Source organism: Copadichromis virginalis, linkage group LG2, assembly GCF_057382275.1.
Source record: "Copadichromis virginalis isolate Kocher_CV1m ecotype Utaka linkage group LG2, C_Virginalis_male_GT1.1, whole genome shotgun sequence".
NCBI lineage: Eukaryota > Metazoa > Chordata > Actinopteri > Cichliformes > Cichlidae > Copadichromis > Copadichromis virginalis.
Genome location: NC_140619.1, coordinates 31,489,913 through 31,509,148, shown reverse-complemented (window position 1 = coordinate 31,509,148; position 19,236 = coordinate 31,489,913). Strand labels below are relative to the sequence as shown.

The window sequence follows — 19,236 nt, the reverse complement described above, 5'->3', positions numbered from 1 at the left end:
CAAAACCACTTTTGAGCTCAAGTTTTAAAAAGGTTTCTGCTCTTGTAAAGAATTTCCCTTTTCAGACATGGAATACGTAAGATAGTTGGTGATGTGAGTTAAAGTTAACATTAAGGCTAAGTAAGATTGCCTTCAAGTTATGTGTCCCTTGCATTCACAATTTGTTTTAGTATTTTTACTTTATTTTTGCATCTTGTGCGGCTGGCTGATATTGCACAGTGTCAAGGTTGTGTTTAGATTGAGACAAAGTAAAATTACTGCCTGGTCTTTGGAAAATGGTACATGTCTGAAAGGGGCAATGTAATATCAAAGTTAGGGAGAAATGTCCCTTGAGTTTTTAACACTACATATGGTTTGATATCTAACATTAACATAAGAACAGTGGTTACTCTCTGTAGTTTTCTTCTCTTACCACTTTTCTCTCTGTCATGTTCCTCTGTTATGTTGTTTGCTAATCCAGTTGGAGCGTTTCACCAGCATGAGGAAAAAGGAGAAGGAGAAGCCTGGACCACCGCCAGGTCACCGACACTCTTCAGCTGCCAGCTATGAGATCAGTGCTCAGAGTGGCATGATGAATGATCATTCTGATGAATATGTCCTGGAACTGTTTGAACAGATGCTGGTGAGAAAGACAGTAAAAGAGTCTATACACACTTTTGTGTATAAATGACTTGGCTTTTGAGGTGTCATATAATATTCGTTACCTTGCCTGTGCAGCTACAGAAACTTGGCATATTCCAATCAAAAGTACTGAATTTCTCACAGTTTAAACACCCTTAATGTGGAGTTACCCTTAAGCCTTAAATTTCCTTTGCTGTAATGTCAGAAGAACTGTGAAGTTGCATAAAAGTTTATTCTGTCTTGCTGCAAGTAGGATTTGACAGACATGTAAAAAAAACAAATAACTGATCTCCTGGGACAAGCAAATGGCACTGATTGAAATCCTGAAAGGAAAAAGTTTTTAAATAGTTACATCCAGTAATTCTTTTAACAAGTAAGAAATTCTGTCTTACAGCTGACTCTGAATAGATGGTTATTTCCCCTAATGTAATTAATCAAATATATGGATTATATTTCTGCATTTTATTTTTTTATTGCTTGAGTACACAAATTGATTTTTATGCTAAATCTCTCAATGTTTATTTCTGTTCCATTTGATTATTTTTCTTTACTCCTGTCTTTTACTCTAGGTGGATATGAACCTCAATGAGGAAAAGCAGCAGCCTCTGAGACAGAAAGACATTTTGATCAAACGAGAGATGGTCTCCCAGTACCTCCACACATCTAAAGCTGTCAGTACCTCAAATATCTTAAAATATAGCAAGTACAGGGTGCTAGAGCGAATGTGCTGGCGGTTTAAAGCAAGTCCTTATTTTTTTTTTTTTCTCTTCGGCTAGAATGAATACATTTTCCAAAGCATTTTGGACATTAGTCATTAATAAATAGTAAATTAATAACTAATCTAATATGTATTTACTGTTTACATACATTAAATTGATGGATGGTTATAGTTATGTTGCTGTTGTTGTTTAAACAAACTCAAACTCTGAAAAAATGAGTGAACCTCCATTGACCTTTAGCTGCTGTGTCACATTTACAACAAGAGTAAACAACTTCCAGAAAATGTATCTGGAAGTATGTAGTGGATTTATGAAAACCCAGACCTTTAGAAATGATTTAATAGTCTTTTCTTCCTTTTAAATCCTGGCAATTCCAAAGGGTTCACAAACTCAAAGTTCTCAAAGGCCCTACATAATCATACACAGATGGCTGCTAATACAGTTCATTTAACTGTAAAATAAGCCTATTAGGAGAAAAACCCTACACACAGTACCCTTTAATCCCACATATCAAAATTTCAAATTACTCTTGACTTTTGCCCTTGATGCTCTACTGTTGTGCTTTCATGTAGAAATAATAGCAATTATATCATGTAACAAGAAATATGTAAATGCAGAACACTAAGTGATTTTGTGTTTACGTGCCTGCTGTGTTTGTTTGTGTTTGTCGATTAGGGTCAGAGCCAGAAGGAGAGTTCCAAGTCGGCCATGATGTACATCCAGGAGTTAAAGGCAGACTATCGAGATTCACAGCTGCTGAGCTGTCTTGAATCTCTAAGAGTTTCACTCAATAACAACCCTGTTAGGTAATATGCACGCACACACACACATTTCTGTTGCTCTGTGCTTCAGGTTAAAATAAATTATACTAACTACAATAATATAGCAAGGCTCAGTATAGAATCAGTGTAAGTTTACAGTGATATAATAAGAACTTTGTGGGTTGTGTCAGCACCACTGTCAGCTATGCGTACTCAAGCGATAACAAAATTACCACCATGCTTGCAAGGTAGTTGATGCTTGGTTGATTTTTGCTTTAGTAGTCCATAAAACTTTGTTTTGTAACGCTACACTTTTTCATGTTTTTGTGAACTCCAACTTTAGCTTTTAGAATTTGAAGCTCACTAAGGTTTAAATCTTGCAGTAAATCTTCTGGAGTTATCCTTAAGAAGTCTTATTCTGTGTTATTGACAAGCAAACATGTATGCCTACATCCAGAAGAGCATTTTTTCACTCGCTGTGCAAGCATAAACATTATTTCTTCACCTCACAAGCAATTTTCTGTTATCTAAAACATTTGTGTGCATTTCAATTTCCCAGTCTATCTATCTCTTGCTATTTTGGAAGCCACCCAGCTGTGGGAAAGCAAATACTTGGGTTAATTAAATTTTTTTTTTTTTTTACCTTGCATTGTCAAATCTTTAGTCTTTGTACTGACGCACAATTTCACCTGAATCTAAATGTCAACCTTTAGTTAACTCTTAGCTATGGCCAGCTCCTTTTTCCATGGCCATTGAATCAAATTGTTACTTAAGAAACATTTTGTAGCATCTCTATAGAGTTTATACTTGGCAATTTGGGGATTTGGTGTAAAGTATCAATATCAAACTCATATTAATTTTCACATAAATCTACTCAAATTACATCTGAGACTTTGCACTGGGTTTATTGATGCCTGTGGGTTAGCAAGGGGTTTTAAAGGATCTTTACATTCGATTGAAACTCATTCACCATTGAGAAAAATCATCTATAGTTTAGGTTACAAACAACTACCAATTCATCCAAGACTGGCTGCTCCAGAAATCCATTCAAACAGCAGTGTTTTTTGCTGGGGAGCTTCTATATACACACACACACGCACGCGCGTGCGCGCTCTCTCTCTCTTACTGAAGCACCTATAAAGTTTTAGAAATGAAACCCCATGCCTTTTGTAATATATGCTATCAATATATGCTGTCGGCTAGGATTTAAAGTGTACTGGACAGTGTACTGTGCTTTTTAGGGGGAAAAGCTCATATTCACTATGCACATAGATTTACCCTCTGGATTTGTTCTAACCATGAATTCATGCATGCTGTGACAGACAATTTTTCTTAATGTATGGGAAAATATCTTTCACTTTCAGTTGGGTACAGAACTTTGGAGATGAAGGGTTGGCTCTGCTTCTGAATCTGCTGAGAAAACTCCAGGAAGAGGAATGCACGTAAGTTACTTAAACCAAAAAAACAACAACAACTGTATATTCTAGCAGTGTGTTTGAAATGTCTTTCTGGTCTTTCACCAACCAGGCCAATTGGAACGAAATGCCAACATGAGATAATTCGTTGTCTTAAAGCCTTTATGAACAACAAGGTAGGAAAACTTCTTACATCTAAATCCCTAATCCTTTGTTTCATATCAGAATTAATATAACTATAGAATAATTAATGGCCCATTTTCTTTTGTCATTGTAGCAGAGGGCACTCTAAATTCAATACAGTGAAGGTTGTTTACTAATGTATGTAATCCTAGGAAAAAAGAAATTTTATAGAAACTTCTCCAGATTCTGGAATATATTTTATATTTATCCACCTGCTAATAATACAAAGGTAAAGTCAAAACCAATTCTGGAGAAAACATAACATGTCGAATGGATATATATATTTTTAAAATTTGGCTTAATTTGGTCAAACTAATTTGCGTTGTCTGGCTGAGGATCGATGAAGGTTTATTGAAGATTACTCAATAATAGAACAAAGCATAATTTAGTTATAAATATGACATTATTGGTCTAAAATAATGTTTGAATGTATTAAAGGGTACCGACATAATGTCATTGCCTGTGTGGTTGCTGTCCCTAATAACAGCCTGTAGTAATAATATCCAGATGGATAGCAATTCAGTAACTTGTATTATTTTTGCATGGCTTTCAAAGTGCCAGCTTTTGTCAAATTGTTCCACCCCTTTTGTCAAAGCAAGACGTTGGTATACAATTTCCATAGTTGTTGCAGTCGAGTACATTTCATCTGGACTAAATTCTGATATGAAGACTATAATCTGAAAAATGGAAGTCTTTACCTCAGTCTACTTTCTCTCTTTCCTTTTCTGCTTAGCATGGTCTGAAATCCATGTTGGAGTCACCTGAGGGAATTCCTCTGCTAACCAGAGCCATCAACCCAAAAGTGCCTCATATGATGGTGGACGCTGTCAAGCTTCTTTCTGCCATCTCCATTTTGGAGCGTCCTGAAAACCTGTAAGTATTAGTGAAATGTAGATGCTGTTTCAAAAAAGTGGAATGCACAAAGATAATGGACTGTTCTAGTTTGGATATTAGACTTGTATTAGACCAACTGACAGTGATGAACTGCTCTGCTGACATCAGTACTTGCTTATCATCATATTTCTCTTCATCTGTTTCAATGAAATGACATTCTCAGTCCCCATTCTTTTCTTTTAAGGATAAATGTTGTATTCATGTATTGATTTAAAATGTACCATGTAGTGAAGCTTTATAATGATAACGTATATCATTGTTTGTTTTTTTTGGTTTGTTTTGCAGTCACGAGCGTGTTTTAGAGGCCATTACAGAGGAGGCAGAGAAACAGGACACTGAAAGGTTTCAGCCACTTCTTACTGGAATGAGGAGCTCCAGCATTGCACTTAAGGTACATATTCAAATGCGTACCCATATTTCACCACTTATAGGTTCTCACATGGGCTTTTGTTTGGCAAATGACCCAGCCCGGGTGTCTTTGATCGACAGCACTTTTAAGCGGGTTATGCTGTATAAATACTCTATAAAACTGACTTGTGATGTGTTTTTGGCAGAGTGGCTGCATGCAGTTAATAAACGCCTTGATCAGCCGTGCAGAAGAACTGGACTTCAGAATCCATATTCGCTCTGAACTGCTAAGACTGGGTCTTAGAGATCAGCTGAAGGTACAGAAAACCCACTTGATTTCTTTCAACGGTGACTTTGCAATAACATACATTTTCACAGCTTTAATGTTTGTGTCTCCCTATATTGATGCCTCTGTCTCCCTGATGGGCTAACACACACATGCTGTAAAAACTTTTCCTACAAGCATTCAAACTAAAAATGTTTGACTGTCACTTTCCTCCTGCTATTCTCCATCATGATTTTTCATCTCTCCGCCTGCATCCTATTCCTTTCCCCGCAGGAGGTGCGAAAGATAGAAAATGAAGAGCTGAAGGTGCAACTCACAGTGTTTGATGAGCAGGCTGAAGATGATTCTGAGGACCTCAAAGCACGTCTGGATGACATCCGAATGGAAATGGAATATCCTTCCAATGGGCAAAATTGTTCCTTTGTGCAGCTGTCATGTTTGCTTTTTGTCCTTCAAAACAAAGAGGATCAGCATGATAAAATCTGGGTCTCCTTGTAATTTTCAAGTTTAGTGTTTTATTAGTTTCATTGGAAAGTGAAAACCTTCACCTGCTTTCATTTTCTTAATTACATCCAGTCCACCAGTATATGTGTAAGCAATTGTATTTTTAAATTTTTTTAAAATTGTATTTTATTCTTTTCTTTATTCAAGAAATTCCTCTATTTGTCCTCACTAGGGCAGTTTGTAGGCACATCTAATTTTAAGGGGAAAAAAGGCAATCCTGCCATCCTACCAACCTTGCTCTGTTGCTACTCTTTCTTTATAAATGACTAGGCACTTAGTTGGCTGCCTGAAAGGTACACCACAACAAGAAGTTGATTACCTATTCATTTCTATTAATGTATCTGAACTTGATTGTTAATGCATGAGCAGTAACATTAACCATGTGGGAACATTAGACCTAAGGATTTAGTGCTTGAAAATCTGCATTTTATTTTTTTCAATTTTGGTATAATCTGAATGAACCACATTCTAAAAACACAGGATGTTTATCATCTACCTCTCACAGTGCTTCCTCTTTTCCTTTCTAAGGAGGGTAGCGTCCAGGGTGGATAGTTTGAAAAGAATTCAACCTCACACTTTACAAAGTACACTGTACTTCTCCCTGCTGCTCTTGACATGCCGTTCTGAATTTCAACACCAGATGTCTCCCAGGGGTTACCATTGCAGTGCATACAGAATGTTCTAATGAAGGAAGTGTGCTGGGCTAAGTGTATGAATTAAACACAGGAATATTACAGTACAGACATTTGAAAACGTGAACAAATAAGTCAGAGAACTTAAATGGGTGTTAAAATTGAATCCTATCCTATACACTAGTGTTATTAAGATTAGGGTGCTTTAGAAATGTCAGTTTCTGTTTTTGAAGGGGGGAAAATATCTTAAATAACATTAAATTGATCAGAAATGTTGGTACTGACAGTTAATGGAATCATTAAATGAATCGCGTATGAATTTTAATGGAATGGCTACGTAGGTGTACAGAGACCCATTTTCAGCATCCTTAACTGCTGTATTCCAATGGCACATTGTGTTCCCTAATGCAGGTTTATTAGAAAATTGCTTCTAATTGTCCATAAGAAAAAAAAAAACCATTTGCAATTATGTTGGTGCAGCTGAAAACTGTTGTGCTGATTAAAGAATCAAAAAATGTCTAATTGAGTGTCTGCAGCGACAGCCTTTGTAGGTTTGATTATAGTCTCAAAAAGGCCAAAAAATGATTAGTAACACAATGTGCTTTTGGAATACAGCTGAAAATAGTGCTCTGTACGCAGATGTAGATATTCCATTTAAAATGATAAGTGATTAATGATTCGTTTCATTATTCATTGTTATTTACAGCATTTCTGATCAATTTGTTTTTAATTAAAATAACAAATGTGCTTTTCTTTCAAGGACATTTCTGTGCGCCTGAATGTTTTGCCTCAATAGCCTGGTGGGGAAAAAAAAAATGCAGCTGATGTTGGTGCAGAACAGTGCACAGTTGTTGACTGTCATCTCTTTAGATGTTGTGTATGTGACTCTCATATTTGTGTTAAATTCTTCTATTGATCGTGTCTGTTGGGCCTTAACGCTTTTGCTTCAATGATGTGAGGGACATATTTGAAATCTTGGTCAACACTGTGAAGGACTCCAAGGCCGAGGGCCACTTCCTGTCCCTGATGCAGCATCTACTACTGATCCGTAATGATTACTTGGCCAGGTAGCACACACTCATATATACACTCACACATTCTCTTGCCCAAATTTGCACAAATTATGCTGTTGTTTTCTGGCACTTGCCTATTGATGTTCTTTTGTTATGAAAATAACTTGGCATTATGTTTAATGAAATATAAAACAAGCCGCCCCCCCCCCCCCCCCCCCCCCCCCCAAAGAATGACTGAGAAATTGAATTTCTTAGTTTATTTTCACTCCCAACAAAGTCCATGGACTTTTTACCCAACATATAGGAAGCTATATAACACGTCTCAAAGTTAATAAATCAGTTTTCCCAGGTGGACAGTGAAAAGCTGCGAGCAAGAGAAACAAAGCTTCCAAAATGCCAGGAAAACAAAGAGCGAGAGAAGCTTTCATTTCTGCTTTTCTCTCCTTTCACGAACGTCTTCCTCCCTTCTGCACCTTCCTCCGTTTCATGTTTGTTTTCTAGACCCCTCTTCTAAAACATGAAAATTAATACAAATGCAAAGAGGAAGTCCAATTTCATTTTAATAGAAATAAGCACCATCAACTCTTATCACAAGAAATATGCTAATGCCTCTGTGTGTTTTCCAAAGCTCTTGGAGTTTTAGCTAAAGAAACTGAATAATTAAATGACAAGACTGGAGTAGAATATTGTTAAAGACAAGTCAGGAGTTGTGCTACATTGTGTATGTCCATCTTAACACTTGGAACAAATGTGCAGAGATGTACCTATTTGAGTTGAGGTGGTGGTGTTTGTCTTGTGTTTTCCTTGATGCTATCAGATAGGCAGGAAATTGTAGTTTATTTTTAACACAGTTTGGGGGATACGTTGCAAAGATGGAAAAGGTAGGCCGGTCCAAACAAATAGTCCCAGCTGGAGTCTTTTCAGCTCCCCCACCATCTCTTCCATCCTACGTTTCTTTCCTATTCAGCTTTTTCCGTCCAGGTGATCTAGAGAAACACAATAGAGGTGGTCTCTAATGGACTCCGCAGAGAGACAGGAAGTGAGGGTGGGAGGGAGAGCTGTAGAGTGCCTGAAAATACAACTTGGTAATTATAGAGACGAAAAGAGGAGGAAGGTGGAGGTTCAGACAATAATCAAGAAGAAATTGAGAATTGAGGTAAAAGGCTGCATAGAGAACCTGCTGCTTTGACAAACCACCAAGAATTTAAAATGGGCAGTTTCAAATGTAGCTAATTACACTCATAGTACTGAGAATACTGTGTATGCAGACTGTAGGGCTTAATATTTATTATTAGTTTATGCTCATTTGATTGTGATTTACCCAAATATAGGTTTGGAACAACCAAAACTGCCTTGTCGGATTAAACCCAATGTCTAAATGTAATAAATTTGACCTCATGAAGAATGACAGAATTCAGATTTATCCAAATACAAATTTCTTTTTGCTTAAACGCTTTTAAGAAATGACACTAGATGTCTCTCTTGCTCCACGGATAAATCTGAGCTTTAAGAAAAAAAATTTTTTAAGAAAAGGAGTGGAATAAGTGTTAGACAAAGGCAGAGTGACTAAGAGAGAGACCAGTGAGGGAAGGAGACAGAATAAATAAAGTATTGAGTTTTGACTCTGGCAGCATCTAATGGGGTCAGAGGATAAGACACCTCCAAAATTGAGTGTCTGTGTGAAGTTGGCTTCATTAGACATGGGGTGCTGGGCATAAACCAGCACACTCTTACGAAAACATTTGAACACAATCAATCTTTGTGACAAGAAACTCAAACTGTCATCCTCACACAGACAGCCAAAGTGACAAAGGATGTGTGTGCACACATTTGTCTGCACAGATGAACTTATTTGTTCTTTGTCAGTCCAGTCCTAAAACAAATATGTGCCAGATTTCTTATAGAGCAGTTGGTTTGAGACTGGTATCATTAACCACATACATTTGTTGAAACTTATGAAATATGTGTATTCTGAGTGACAGTTTTGTTTTTTCCAAGTATCACACATGAGTTCTGATTTTCCCTGTCCTCTCATCAAATGTTATCCTCATATGGCGCTTTATTTCTTTCTCTCACACACACATTCTCTCTCTCTCTCTCTCTCTCTCTCTCTCTCTCTCTCTCTCTCTCTCTCTCTCTCTCTCTCTCTCTCTCTCTCTCTCTCTCTCTCTCTCTCTCTCTCTCTCTCTCTCTCTCTCTCTTAATCCATTTGTCTGTAAACCCATCTCTCCCTGTTTCCCGCAGGCCTCAATACTACAAGTTGATAGATGAGTGTATCTCTCAGATCGTACTGCACAGGAATGGAACAGACCCTGACTTCAAGTGCCGTAACCTCAGCTTCAACATCGAAGGCTTGATAGGTGGGTTGTTAAACAGAAACATACATGTTCATGCCCCCAGTGCCACAGTTGCTGTGTTGGTATCAATGGCAGTATACTTCAACCATTCATTTAGCACAAGTCTCAGAAACACCACAGGGTGGCGCCAAAGAGTGAGTGTGCATTAGTTTGGGATAAATTGTGTTAGAGGTTTTAGCACAATTTTTCAAGTGACTTTTTTCACTCAGTTGTTCTAAAGTTTGAATTTGCTTACATGGTAACTTTTAGGTTTGATAGGTGTGGTTTTAAATGTATTAATACCATACATTTAACAAAAAACATTAAAATGCAGTAAAAAGTAAATTGGTGTTTGAAATGGGTATGAATTTCAGTTTAGTTCTTTTGGAAAGTTAAGTGGTGAGCACTAGTATGTGTGCACTTGGATTTGCTGACTTGAGAGGTGGTTGTAAACAATGACTTTAGTAACCTAAACCACAACAAAATAAAGGTGTGGGCCATGTCTCAGGAGTTCAGTGCTCTTTATGGCAGGTTTCCTTTGCTCACCGCAGGAGGCTCTAATTGCACTGCTTCTAAATGTGTCCTGAGACACACACAGGCTGGCTGGCCTCCTTTAAGGCTGCCAGAGTTATTATTGGTGGAAAGCAGCCCAATTCTGCCCTGCATGCATTATTTAGTGTTTTTCTTTGAACTCTGAAATTCAGCACAGTTTGTTTTCCTACATTCTGTCTCCCTTAGTGCTCTCTATTCGAAGTTTGTCCCATTTAGCCTAGCCACCATTACACACTCACCCCCCTACCCCCCACACACAAAAATCCATTGCACAATAAACTCGTACACAAATGCACACTGTAATTTTTATGTGGGTGAGTATATTATTGTGAGGTTCTTTCAACTGCGAAAATCGTTTCATTTTGCCTGCCTTGCTTGCTAGCTTATATAGATATGCAGTATCTTTCAAAGATTCAGCTGCTTTTTCTGCAGCCCAATTTTCATTGCAGCTGAAGATTCACACTTCACATTTCCAGTCTGTAGGGTTCACGTTTCAGTTCACATAATTTCTTCAATTTCTATTTTAGCTTTTCACAGCCTTCTATCTTTTCTATCTCTCTGCTTGATCCTCTCCCTCCTGGGCATCATGATTAGCTTTCTTTGATCCTGTGACATTGTGGCATTCATCTTCATGTTAATTAGCTCTTTTACTGCACATGCTTGTTAAGCCCTTCAGCACTGAACCACCTGTAAACCCTGCAATTATTCTGTAAAAGTACCCTGTTGGTCAGTCTGTCCTTCTCACCCTGTCCCCTGCAAAATGGTCTGGAAGTAAGACATTATCTGTCTTTTATTTTATCAGTCTTGGTAACTGTAAGAATTCTAAGCAAAGCGTTGTTTCGCAGAGAGAAATTGATGGGCTATGACCTTTTGTCAAACAAAGGTGTATGTACTAAAGGCTTAGCAGTTAATGTTGGGTAGAAGCAGCATGCATGCAACACAAAGCATCAGATTGTAATGAGATGCCTCCACAATCGTCTCAGATCTTAACTTTGAGTAGTGTGATACGAGGGGGAAAATAATGGGGAGACAGATGGGGTGTGTGTGTGTGTGTGTGTGTGTGTGCGTGCGCGCATCTGTTTGTAAATTCATGTGAACACACAGCATGTGCCAGACTGAAAGGTACAATGTCTTCACGGTCACACACATGCAGGTGTGCTGTCAAGACCCTTATCTTATCTACCACCTCTTTTCCTCCTTATCTTCCCCTATCCTCTGTCCTTAATCTTTTTTGTTCCCAGACAATATGGTGGACAAGACCAAGGTGGAAACCAGCGAAGCAAAAGCCTCTGAACTGGAAAAGAAGGTGAAATAAAAAGAGATTTATACACATAGATAGATGGGAATACCTTACACACGTGTACACACACATACACACTAACACATCAACCCAGAGGCCTGCAAGCGATTACAGTCATATTAGACAGAAAAGAAAATCACACATTGTCAAAGTTAACATTTCCCCTTACACATGCAAACACAATGGGATTGAAATGAAATTCTGTGCACTGTTTGTCTGACAGGGGCTGACAAATGTTTAAAGAAAAAAAAAAAAGGTGGGTGGTGGGGGTGCAAAAAGTGACTAAGAAAATAAGCATACATATGTCTAACAGCCACCTGACAGATAAGTATTCTTACAGGCAAGCAGAAAACATACACAGCACACATGCATTCACACAAGAGGGGTAAATGCCTTGATAGTGGTGTGCTGCTACCCTGATGTTTCTGTCTCAGTGACAGCATAATTGCAAAGAGAGAGCTCAAACTAGCCTTCATTCATGCACACATAAAGACGTGCAGTCTCACACGGGATCATATCAATTGAATGTGCAACATCCACAAAAGCATCCATTACTTCTACAACATTGGATTCATTTTCATTGACCACACACACACCACAGTTCTAGTTGTGCATGATGGGGTAATTGCAGGCAGTCTCTTTGGCAGGAATTAGGAAAAAGGATGACAGCGGGAGTAACGGATCTGCTGTCTGCAAATTAAACAGCCATGTGTGTCTGTGTGTTCATGTGTTCATCTCTTTAAATACTCTTATCTTGTTTGTCAAGTGTCCTGACTGTAAAATCTGTGCAAATTTATACATGGGAGATTTTTTTTTTTCTTAATGCAAGTAGTTTTTAGTTCTCCCCCATGGAGGTGAATGGTTTGAAATATAAGTGAGTTCATACAAATGCACTCAAGCATCCTAACTCAGTAATTGACACTAATTTGCAGTGTAAATTATACAATGAAACTGAAGGCTCTAGACCATAGGTGTCAAACTCTGGCCCGCGGGCCAAATTTGGCCCGCAGCCTAATTACATTTGGCCCGCGAAGCCATACCAAATTACTATTAGAGCTGGTCTACTGGTATTATACAGTTAATATATATATTGTTTAGTATTAAGCTTTTCTTGTTCCATATTCAGTTTTTCAGCAAAACTTGTTTGAGTCCATAAGAAAAGATTCATTCTTATATCTAGAGGAAGATTTTTTTTTTTCAATAAATATTAGCGTTAGCCCGCGACTTTGTTCCAGTTTTGAATTTTGGCCCACTGTGTATTTGAGTTTGACACCCCTGCTCTAGACTAAGAAATGTCTTCAACAGGTCTTTGAAATATGGAGACTGCTGCCTTTTTCATTTGCCACAAAATCCAGGGCATAAAAACTTATGTTGGATGCTTTTTGTGGGTCCACATAAGTGTTAAGTATTCTCTTCTGTTAAGCACAACAGAGAATACTAAAGAATATTCACATTAGAGTTTATGCTTAAGTATGCAACTATTAATTTTGTAATAATTGTCTTCAGTGAAAATTGAGAAAAAAAAAAGTGAAGATAAAGAACCTTGAAATTGACCACTACATAAAAATTGTAAAGCCATTTATCCAGCGCTTTTTAGGATAACTAAGACGGAATCTGTTTCTAACTATGACCCTTTACATATGTATTAGCTGGATGCAGAATTGACAGCACGCCACGAGTTGCAGGTGGAGCTGAAGAAATTGGAGAGCGACTATGAACAGAAGTTGCAGGACCTGAGCCAAGAGAAGGAACAGCTTGCCACATCTAAGCAGGAGCGAGAAAAGGAAAACCAGGGACTACAGGAACAGCTAGGCAACTTGAAAACACAGGTACACACAAACCTATACACACAATCTGTATAGAGGTGATTTTTAAGCATAAGATGTTTGGATTTTAGTGCATTAACTCCTCTCACATTCACATATGTAAAATTGATGCACTGCAAAGTGGAGTAAAGTCATGTAGAACCCAGTGTCAAACTTCTTTGTGACAGGTTGACTGGCACAAGCACCTCATATAATGTTAGCATCACTGTTTCTTGGCGGTTTGTTTGTAAAAGCAAACAAAACTTAAGGACAGGATAAATAAAGACTGAGTCAGATAATCGAATCAGTGCGCTTTAATGTGCTGGAAGGCCATACACACAAAATGACTGTTAAAGCTGCATGAAGTAAAATATTCAAGGCTTGGAGAAACACAGTATTGTAAGTCTAAGCACCACAAAGTTTTGTAACATCTATGCACACCTACACAAACACAGAAGCCCCCTGGCCTTGAATTATTTTGCCAATTGGCATAAAAAAAGGGGAAAGAACTAAAAGTATATTGTAAAAGTAAGCCAAATCCTTTACAGATTAGGAATTTCAATGAAAAACATGGAAAGTAGGAGAATGAGACTATAAAGAGTAACTTTAAAAAAGAAAGCAGAAGAAAGGGAAATGATGGCGATGGACAAAACAGAATTTTTAAGTCCAAGATAAACATGCTGTGTGTGTGTGTGTGTGTGTGTGTGTGTGTGTGTGTGTGTGTTTCTGTGTATACACACACACACACACACACACACACACACACACACACACACACACACACACACACACACACACACACACACATACAGTAGGGAGGCAAAGATGAGGATTGTTTGACTGTCAGTGTCCTGCTGCCACACCAGCTGGACGCTGCCTCAGAGTGACACCCAAACTAACAAACACACCAAGTGACCCAGAACAGTCTGCCTCTGTGCATGTGTGCTCGTAACCACATGATGATGTTCCTGTGTTTGTGTGTGCGCGCCTGTGTTTATCTGTCGGTTAGAGACCAACACAACTTCCAAAATGAGCTTCATCCAGTGTGGCTGGTGCCAGCAGAGTCATCATCTCACTACACAAAAGCCCAAACATGCACACACAAACACACACATACACAGTTGTCCAAAGCATTAACAGCATCACGAGCCAGGCATCAAACAAGCTTCTCATACTAAGATGGCTCACTTTGTCTGTGTTTGAGGTACTGCCCATCGAAGATTTCTTCACATGTAGAGATCTCTCACTGTGCCTTCGTGTGATGCTGTGCCCAATTTTTCATCTGCTGCCTCACTAAGAAATCCTGCCTCAGAGCCTCTTTGTCTGTTACCGTCTTCCTTTCAAAGTCCAAGGGAGTGACATGGACAATTTGTTACACTGCATACAGACATTCTTTCACATACCCATACACATTATGTACACTTGATACACCTAAGAACCTATAAAGGAAATAAACTCCCCGATACTAAATCCATAGATTTCCATCAGAACCATTATCTGCTCTTATTAGCTGCCAACTTTAATGACTTGGGCAGTTTTCTCAAGAATTGTCATCTCACTGATGTAAATACTGTAGTCAGTATTTCAATGTTGAAATGAAAAATTTATTTCAGCTGACTTATAATTCAGAAGTTTGTCTTCCTTTTTAAAAACTTTTTCTTCTGAATTCTTCTGTGGACTTGATTCCCTCCTGCCATGGTTTTCTGAATGTGCCTCATTTGTCTCCATCTCTCATGAAACTTTATCAGACCCAGGCTCTGATCATAATTCCCTATTTTTGTTTCCTTTCTTCAGTTTTCATGTCTTTATATTGGAAGAAAAACTTGCAAATCTGAAAATGGTCAATATTAAAATTAATGTAAATTCCAGGAACTTGTCATCAGGGATACTCGTAACATTCTGCAACGGGCCTACTTATGTAAACAGACAGGAGACTAGGACCCAGTCAATAACAAACAATATTCATTAGGCAAGCAAACAAATATTTCAATGATTTGTTTTATTTTTCGAAATAGTAATAAATAATGTGTTAATGGCATTACTCTGGTAAAGTGTAATATCAGCATTAAATAGTTGTAAAAACCTATATTATTATTTATGTTAAATCTGCTTATTTCCCTTCAGATTGAAAAGCTGTCTAAGGATTTGGAAGAGGCAAAAACTAAGGTGATCACTGTTACCGTTCCTGTGCCAACACCTGTATTTCCCCCTCCGCCACCTCCTCCTCCACTCCCAGGCCAAAATGTAGGTATACCTCCACCTCCACCACCTCTACCAGGCCATGCAAACGTACCTGTTCCCCAAGCCCCGCAGGGTCCTCCTTTACCGGGTCATGCTGGTATTCCTCCACCTCCACCTCCTTTACCTGGCATGCCAGGACCCCCACCACCTCCACCCCTCCCTGGCATGCCAGGACCCCCACCACCTCCACCCCTCCCTGGCATGCCAGGACCACCACCACCTCCACCCCTCCCTGGCATGCCAGGACCACCACCACCTGGAGGTCCTGGTATTCCTCCTCCACCCCCAGGTCCAGGGATGCCTCCACCTCCACCATTTGCCATGGGGGGCTGGGGTGCCCCTGCACCACCAGCACTGCCATTTGGGCTCAAGCCTAAGAAGGAGTACAAGCCTGAGGTTCAGTTGAAGAGAGCCAACTGGAGTAAGGTCAGTCTTACAGCAGTTATCTCTGTTTTTAATTTTTAATTTTCCATCACCTATGTCATACTGCAAATTTTGAGTAAAAGGCAATGCAGGTGCTTTTTCACACTTTTTTTTCATTGTAAATGAACCAAGATGACTCAAAATACAAGTTAAAGCGTGGGTAATTCCTTCCACATATGTTTGAATATGGCCCAAAAAATGAAGCACAATTGAAGAAGTTGTCTTTGCTTTTGATCATCATCTTCTGTCTTGATGCCAAAAATCATGCCAATTTTCAAAATGTGTTGCTTGTCAGCTAACATAACATGCTGTTATTCAGCTCCTCATTATCACACAAACTGCTTGAGTAAAAATGGGCAGGGAATCTAAATAATTCAGTTTGTATGTCACAGCGTGCAAAAAATGAAAAGTGGAGCTTAAACAGCGGGATCTTGACCTAAAGTGACTTTCATACATACGTGTATCTCATGACTATGTGCCTCATGTTCTTCTCCTCCCTCTCATCTGTGATGGTTAAAACATCAAAACGGCCCTCTGTCTTTCTTTAGCCTAAAGCTACTGTTTAATGGCTTCAACAGACTTCATCAGCATTTAGCTTCTCTCTCTCTTCCTCGCTCTCTCTCCCTCGCTTTCTCTCTGGTGAGAGTGTTTGACGAGGATGTCACAGAAATTGCTTTTTAATAAGCCTTCTTCTTTTAACTGCACCACTGAAAGATAATTAAATTGCTGCTAGAAAGGACAGTATTCTTTTGTAATTTAAATTAACTTTTTTTTTCCAGGCTTGGTCTCATCCTCCTCTTTGCATGCTCTCTTGCTTTCTTTCTTGCTCCTTAAGCTCATCCCCATATCACATTTCCCTTCCTTACTGTCTTTTCTGTCCTATACCCATCCTTGAGGCTTTGTCCATAATGAAAGGCCTGATATCTGTAAATTTACTACCACTTTTTCTCACTTGCTCTCCATTTCCCTTTTTCTCTTTCTTTTTTAATAAGAGCGTTTAGAAAGTGAAGAAAATGTATGCACAGTTAATTGTGAGAAAGCACCAAATGGAGGAGGGAAAAAGTAGAAGTCTTTGCATTTTTGGTGCACAAGGCTCTGAAGCTATAGATGCTTTGTTGTCAAGACAGTGTGGGACGATTAACGAAAATGAGTACTTACTTGCCCTTTGTCTTTCTTCCTTTCTCCCCTTCTCCCTCTGTTTTCACACTACTGCCGCTTCCTTTTCTTCTAATGAGCTTCTTTATCTGCTCATTGTTCACAAGGTGCATAGATGACCAATTTCTGTCATTATCTAACACAACTAATTTGTTACTCATTTAGTAGCTCTCTGTCTTTCACACCTTAAATATGACCCCTTCCTCTTTTAGATCGGACCTGAGGACCTCTCAGAAAATAGCTTCTGGATCAAGGCGAAAGAAGACCAATTTGAAAATAACGAACTCTTTGCCAAACTTACCCTAACGTTTTCTTCGCAGACAAAAAGTAAGTGTGTGACTTGTCTTTTTAACTGCTCACTTTTATCATATTGTGTTTCATAATAATGAACAATGCCTTACTTTGCTTCTCTCCCCTCCCACATCTGCCCCCTATCTAATGGGCTTCATGTCTATTTTGATCTTCCTGCTCTGCTTCCATCAGCCACCAAAGGTAAGAATAACAGATGCACACTTCCATTTTTCTTTTAGTCCTTTCTTCATACATCTTGTCCAGTGCTTCTCACCTTTTCTTTTTCTCCTTGGAGGAAACACTGCACATATATTATTCATAAATGCCATGTCAAAACAGCATCTCACATTAGTTCATGAATAAACCAATCACACGTTTATCTGTATATGTGTTCATCTCCCCAACGTTCCTGTGACTTGTTTTGTTGAGACTCACTACTGGGTGAGATGCATTGGTACTTGGAGTCATAGAGGGAGATGAACAAAGGGAGAAATAAGGAGAAGGTCACTGATGTCCTTTGACTTGCCACCTGCTGTCCTGGCACAAAGCGCTGACACATGGGTGTACACACACCTGTCCACTCCTATCACCTTGTCCCAGTGTCACAGAGCCTTCTGGTCCAACTCCTCCATATTCAAATCATAACCAAGACACCCAGAACTCCCAGACAGTATGTGCTGTGTGTTTAAGGCCATCTGACCTTCACATTCAGTCTGAGCACATGTCAAATACTCACACACGCGCACATGCGCTTGCTCACATCATATACATAAACAGGAGCGTCCTTGCACGCTTGGCTGATGCTAGCTCATGATGTGGCTTAAATGTCAGCGTTGGCAGCTGTCCCATCTGCAGTCACCTGTATGGCAAGTTCTAACGCCTGCCTGTCACTCCATAATTTGACCCCTCCCCAACTCACTTTGGCCCATGCGCCCATGCCTCCTCTTCTTATTGGCCAAGACAGCCGCCTGTTCTGGATGATGTCTAATAACCTTTTCTGAGTCCTGTGTATAAAGACACCGTGGCCTTTACATAGCCACACACCTGTCTGTATGTCTGCCTGTGTGGGTGAGGGGTGGGGAGTTGTTGATTTCCTGGGCGTGTTTTGATAGTTGTGAATAAAACATTAATTGGCAATAAATTGGGAATTTGTGTGCCCTTTCAATCAATTTATTCTGTGCTGTTTCTTTTCCATATATAGCACATGCCTATCAGTATCACACAACCAACTTAGTGGTCATGTAAATAATCTTCACTCCTTGTCCTTCTTTCGCTTGCTTAAATACACCCCTCAAGATCGACATTCCTTTTGACCTCACCCTTCTTACCCTTTACCTCTGAGACCGCAGATTCACTCTTCCTCATCTGCCTCTCCTTCCTCCTCCTGTGCCGCCCATTCCTCGTTAGCCACTAAAAACTGACTGACACTACACTGAGCCACCGCTGACCCTCTCTGACCCTTTTCTCCATCAGCTGCCCAGCAGCTGGATTTTGCAAGCACACAGACACCCACACAGGAAAAACAACACAGGGAGGCGGGTAGTGTGCTCAGGGCAGGGTCAGAGGTGTTGACCTCTGCTGCATGCTCGAAGAGCAGAGAGCTGATGGTGGGACACACGCCCACTGGCTGCACACAGCTCTCATGGACAAAATTCAATACTTTCACACACTCGTGCTCTTTAACACAGTTGTGTATCCATGACTTTAGAGGACATTACACAAACTAGCATTTATTTCCTGGAGATTTACTCTATGCT

At 39.3% G+C, this 19,236-nt stretch overlaps 1 protein-coding gene across 2 annotated transcripts in view; it reads left to right on the top strand.

The window, feature by feature from the left end:
* The window catches only part of LOC146717705 (protein diaphanous homolog 1-like), a 47,243-nt gene extending 28,653 nt beyond the window's left edge, over window positions 1–18,590 (top strand). For both annotated transcript variants that reach the window (XM_085429746.1, XM_085429755.1), the window contains 16 exons: window positions 461–622; window positions 1,191–1,292; window positions 2,016–2,146; window positions 3,466–3,543; window positions 3,629–3,692; window positions 4,433–4,572; window positions 4,879–4,984; window positions 5,148–5,258; window positions 5,501–5,619; window positions 7,314–7,430; window positions 9,621–9,736; window positions 11,506–11,570; window positions 13,214–13,393; window positions 15,494–16,036; window positions 17,401–17,515; window positions 17,672–18,590. In XM_085429746.1, coding sequence (XP_085285872.1) covers window positions 461–622; window positions 1,191–1,292; window positions 2,016–2,146; window positions 3,466–3,543; window positions 3,629–3,692; window positions 4,433–4,572; window positions 4,879–4,984; window positions 5,148–5,258; window positions 5,501–5,619; window positions 7,314–7,430; window positions 9,621–9,736; window positions 11,506–11,570; window positions 13,214–13,393; window positions 15,494–16,036; window positions 17,401–17,515; window positions 17,672–17,718 — 2,196 coding nt within the window. In that variant the 3' untranslated portion in view covers window positions 17,719–18,590. The remainder of the gene's footprint in view (window positions 1–460; window positions 623–1,190; window positions 1,293–2,015; window positions 2,147–3,465; window positions 3,544–3,628; window positions 3,693–4,432; window positions 4,573–4,878; window positions 4,985–5,147; window positions 5,259–5,500; window positions 5,620–7,313; window positions 7,431–9,620; window positions 9,737–11,505; window positions 11,571–13,213; window positions 13,394–15,493; window positions 16,037–17,400; window positions 17,516–17,671) is intronic.
* Window positions 18,591–19,236: the final 646 nt, after the last annotated feature.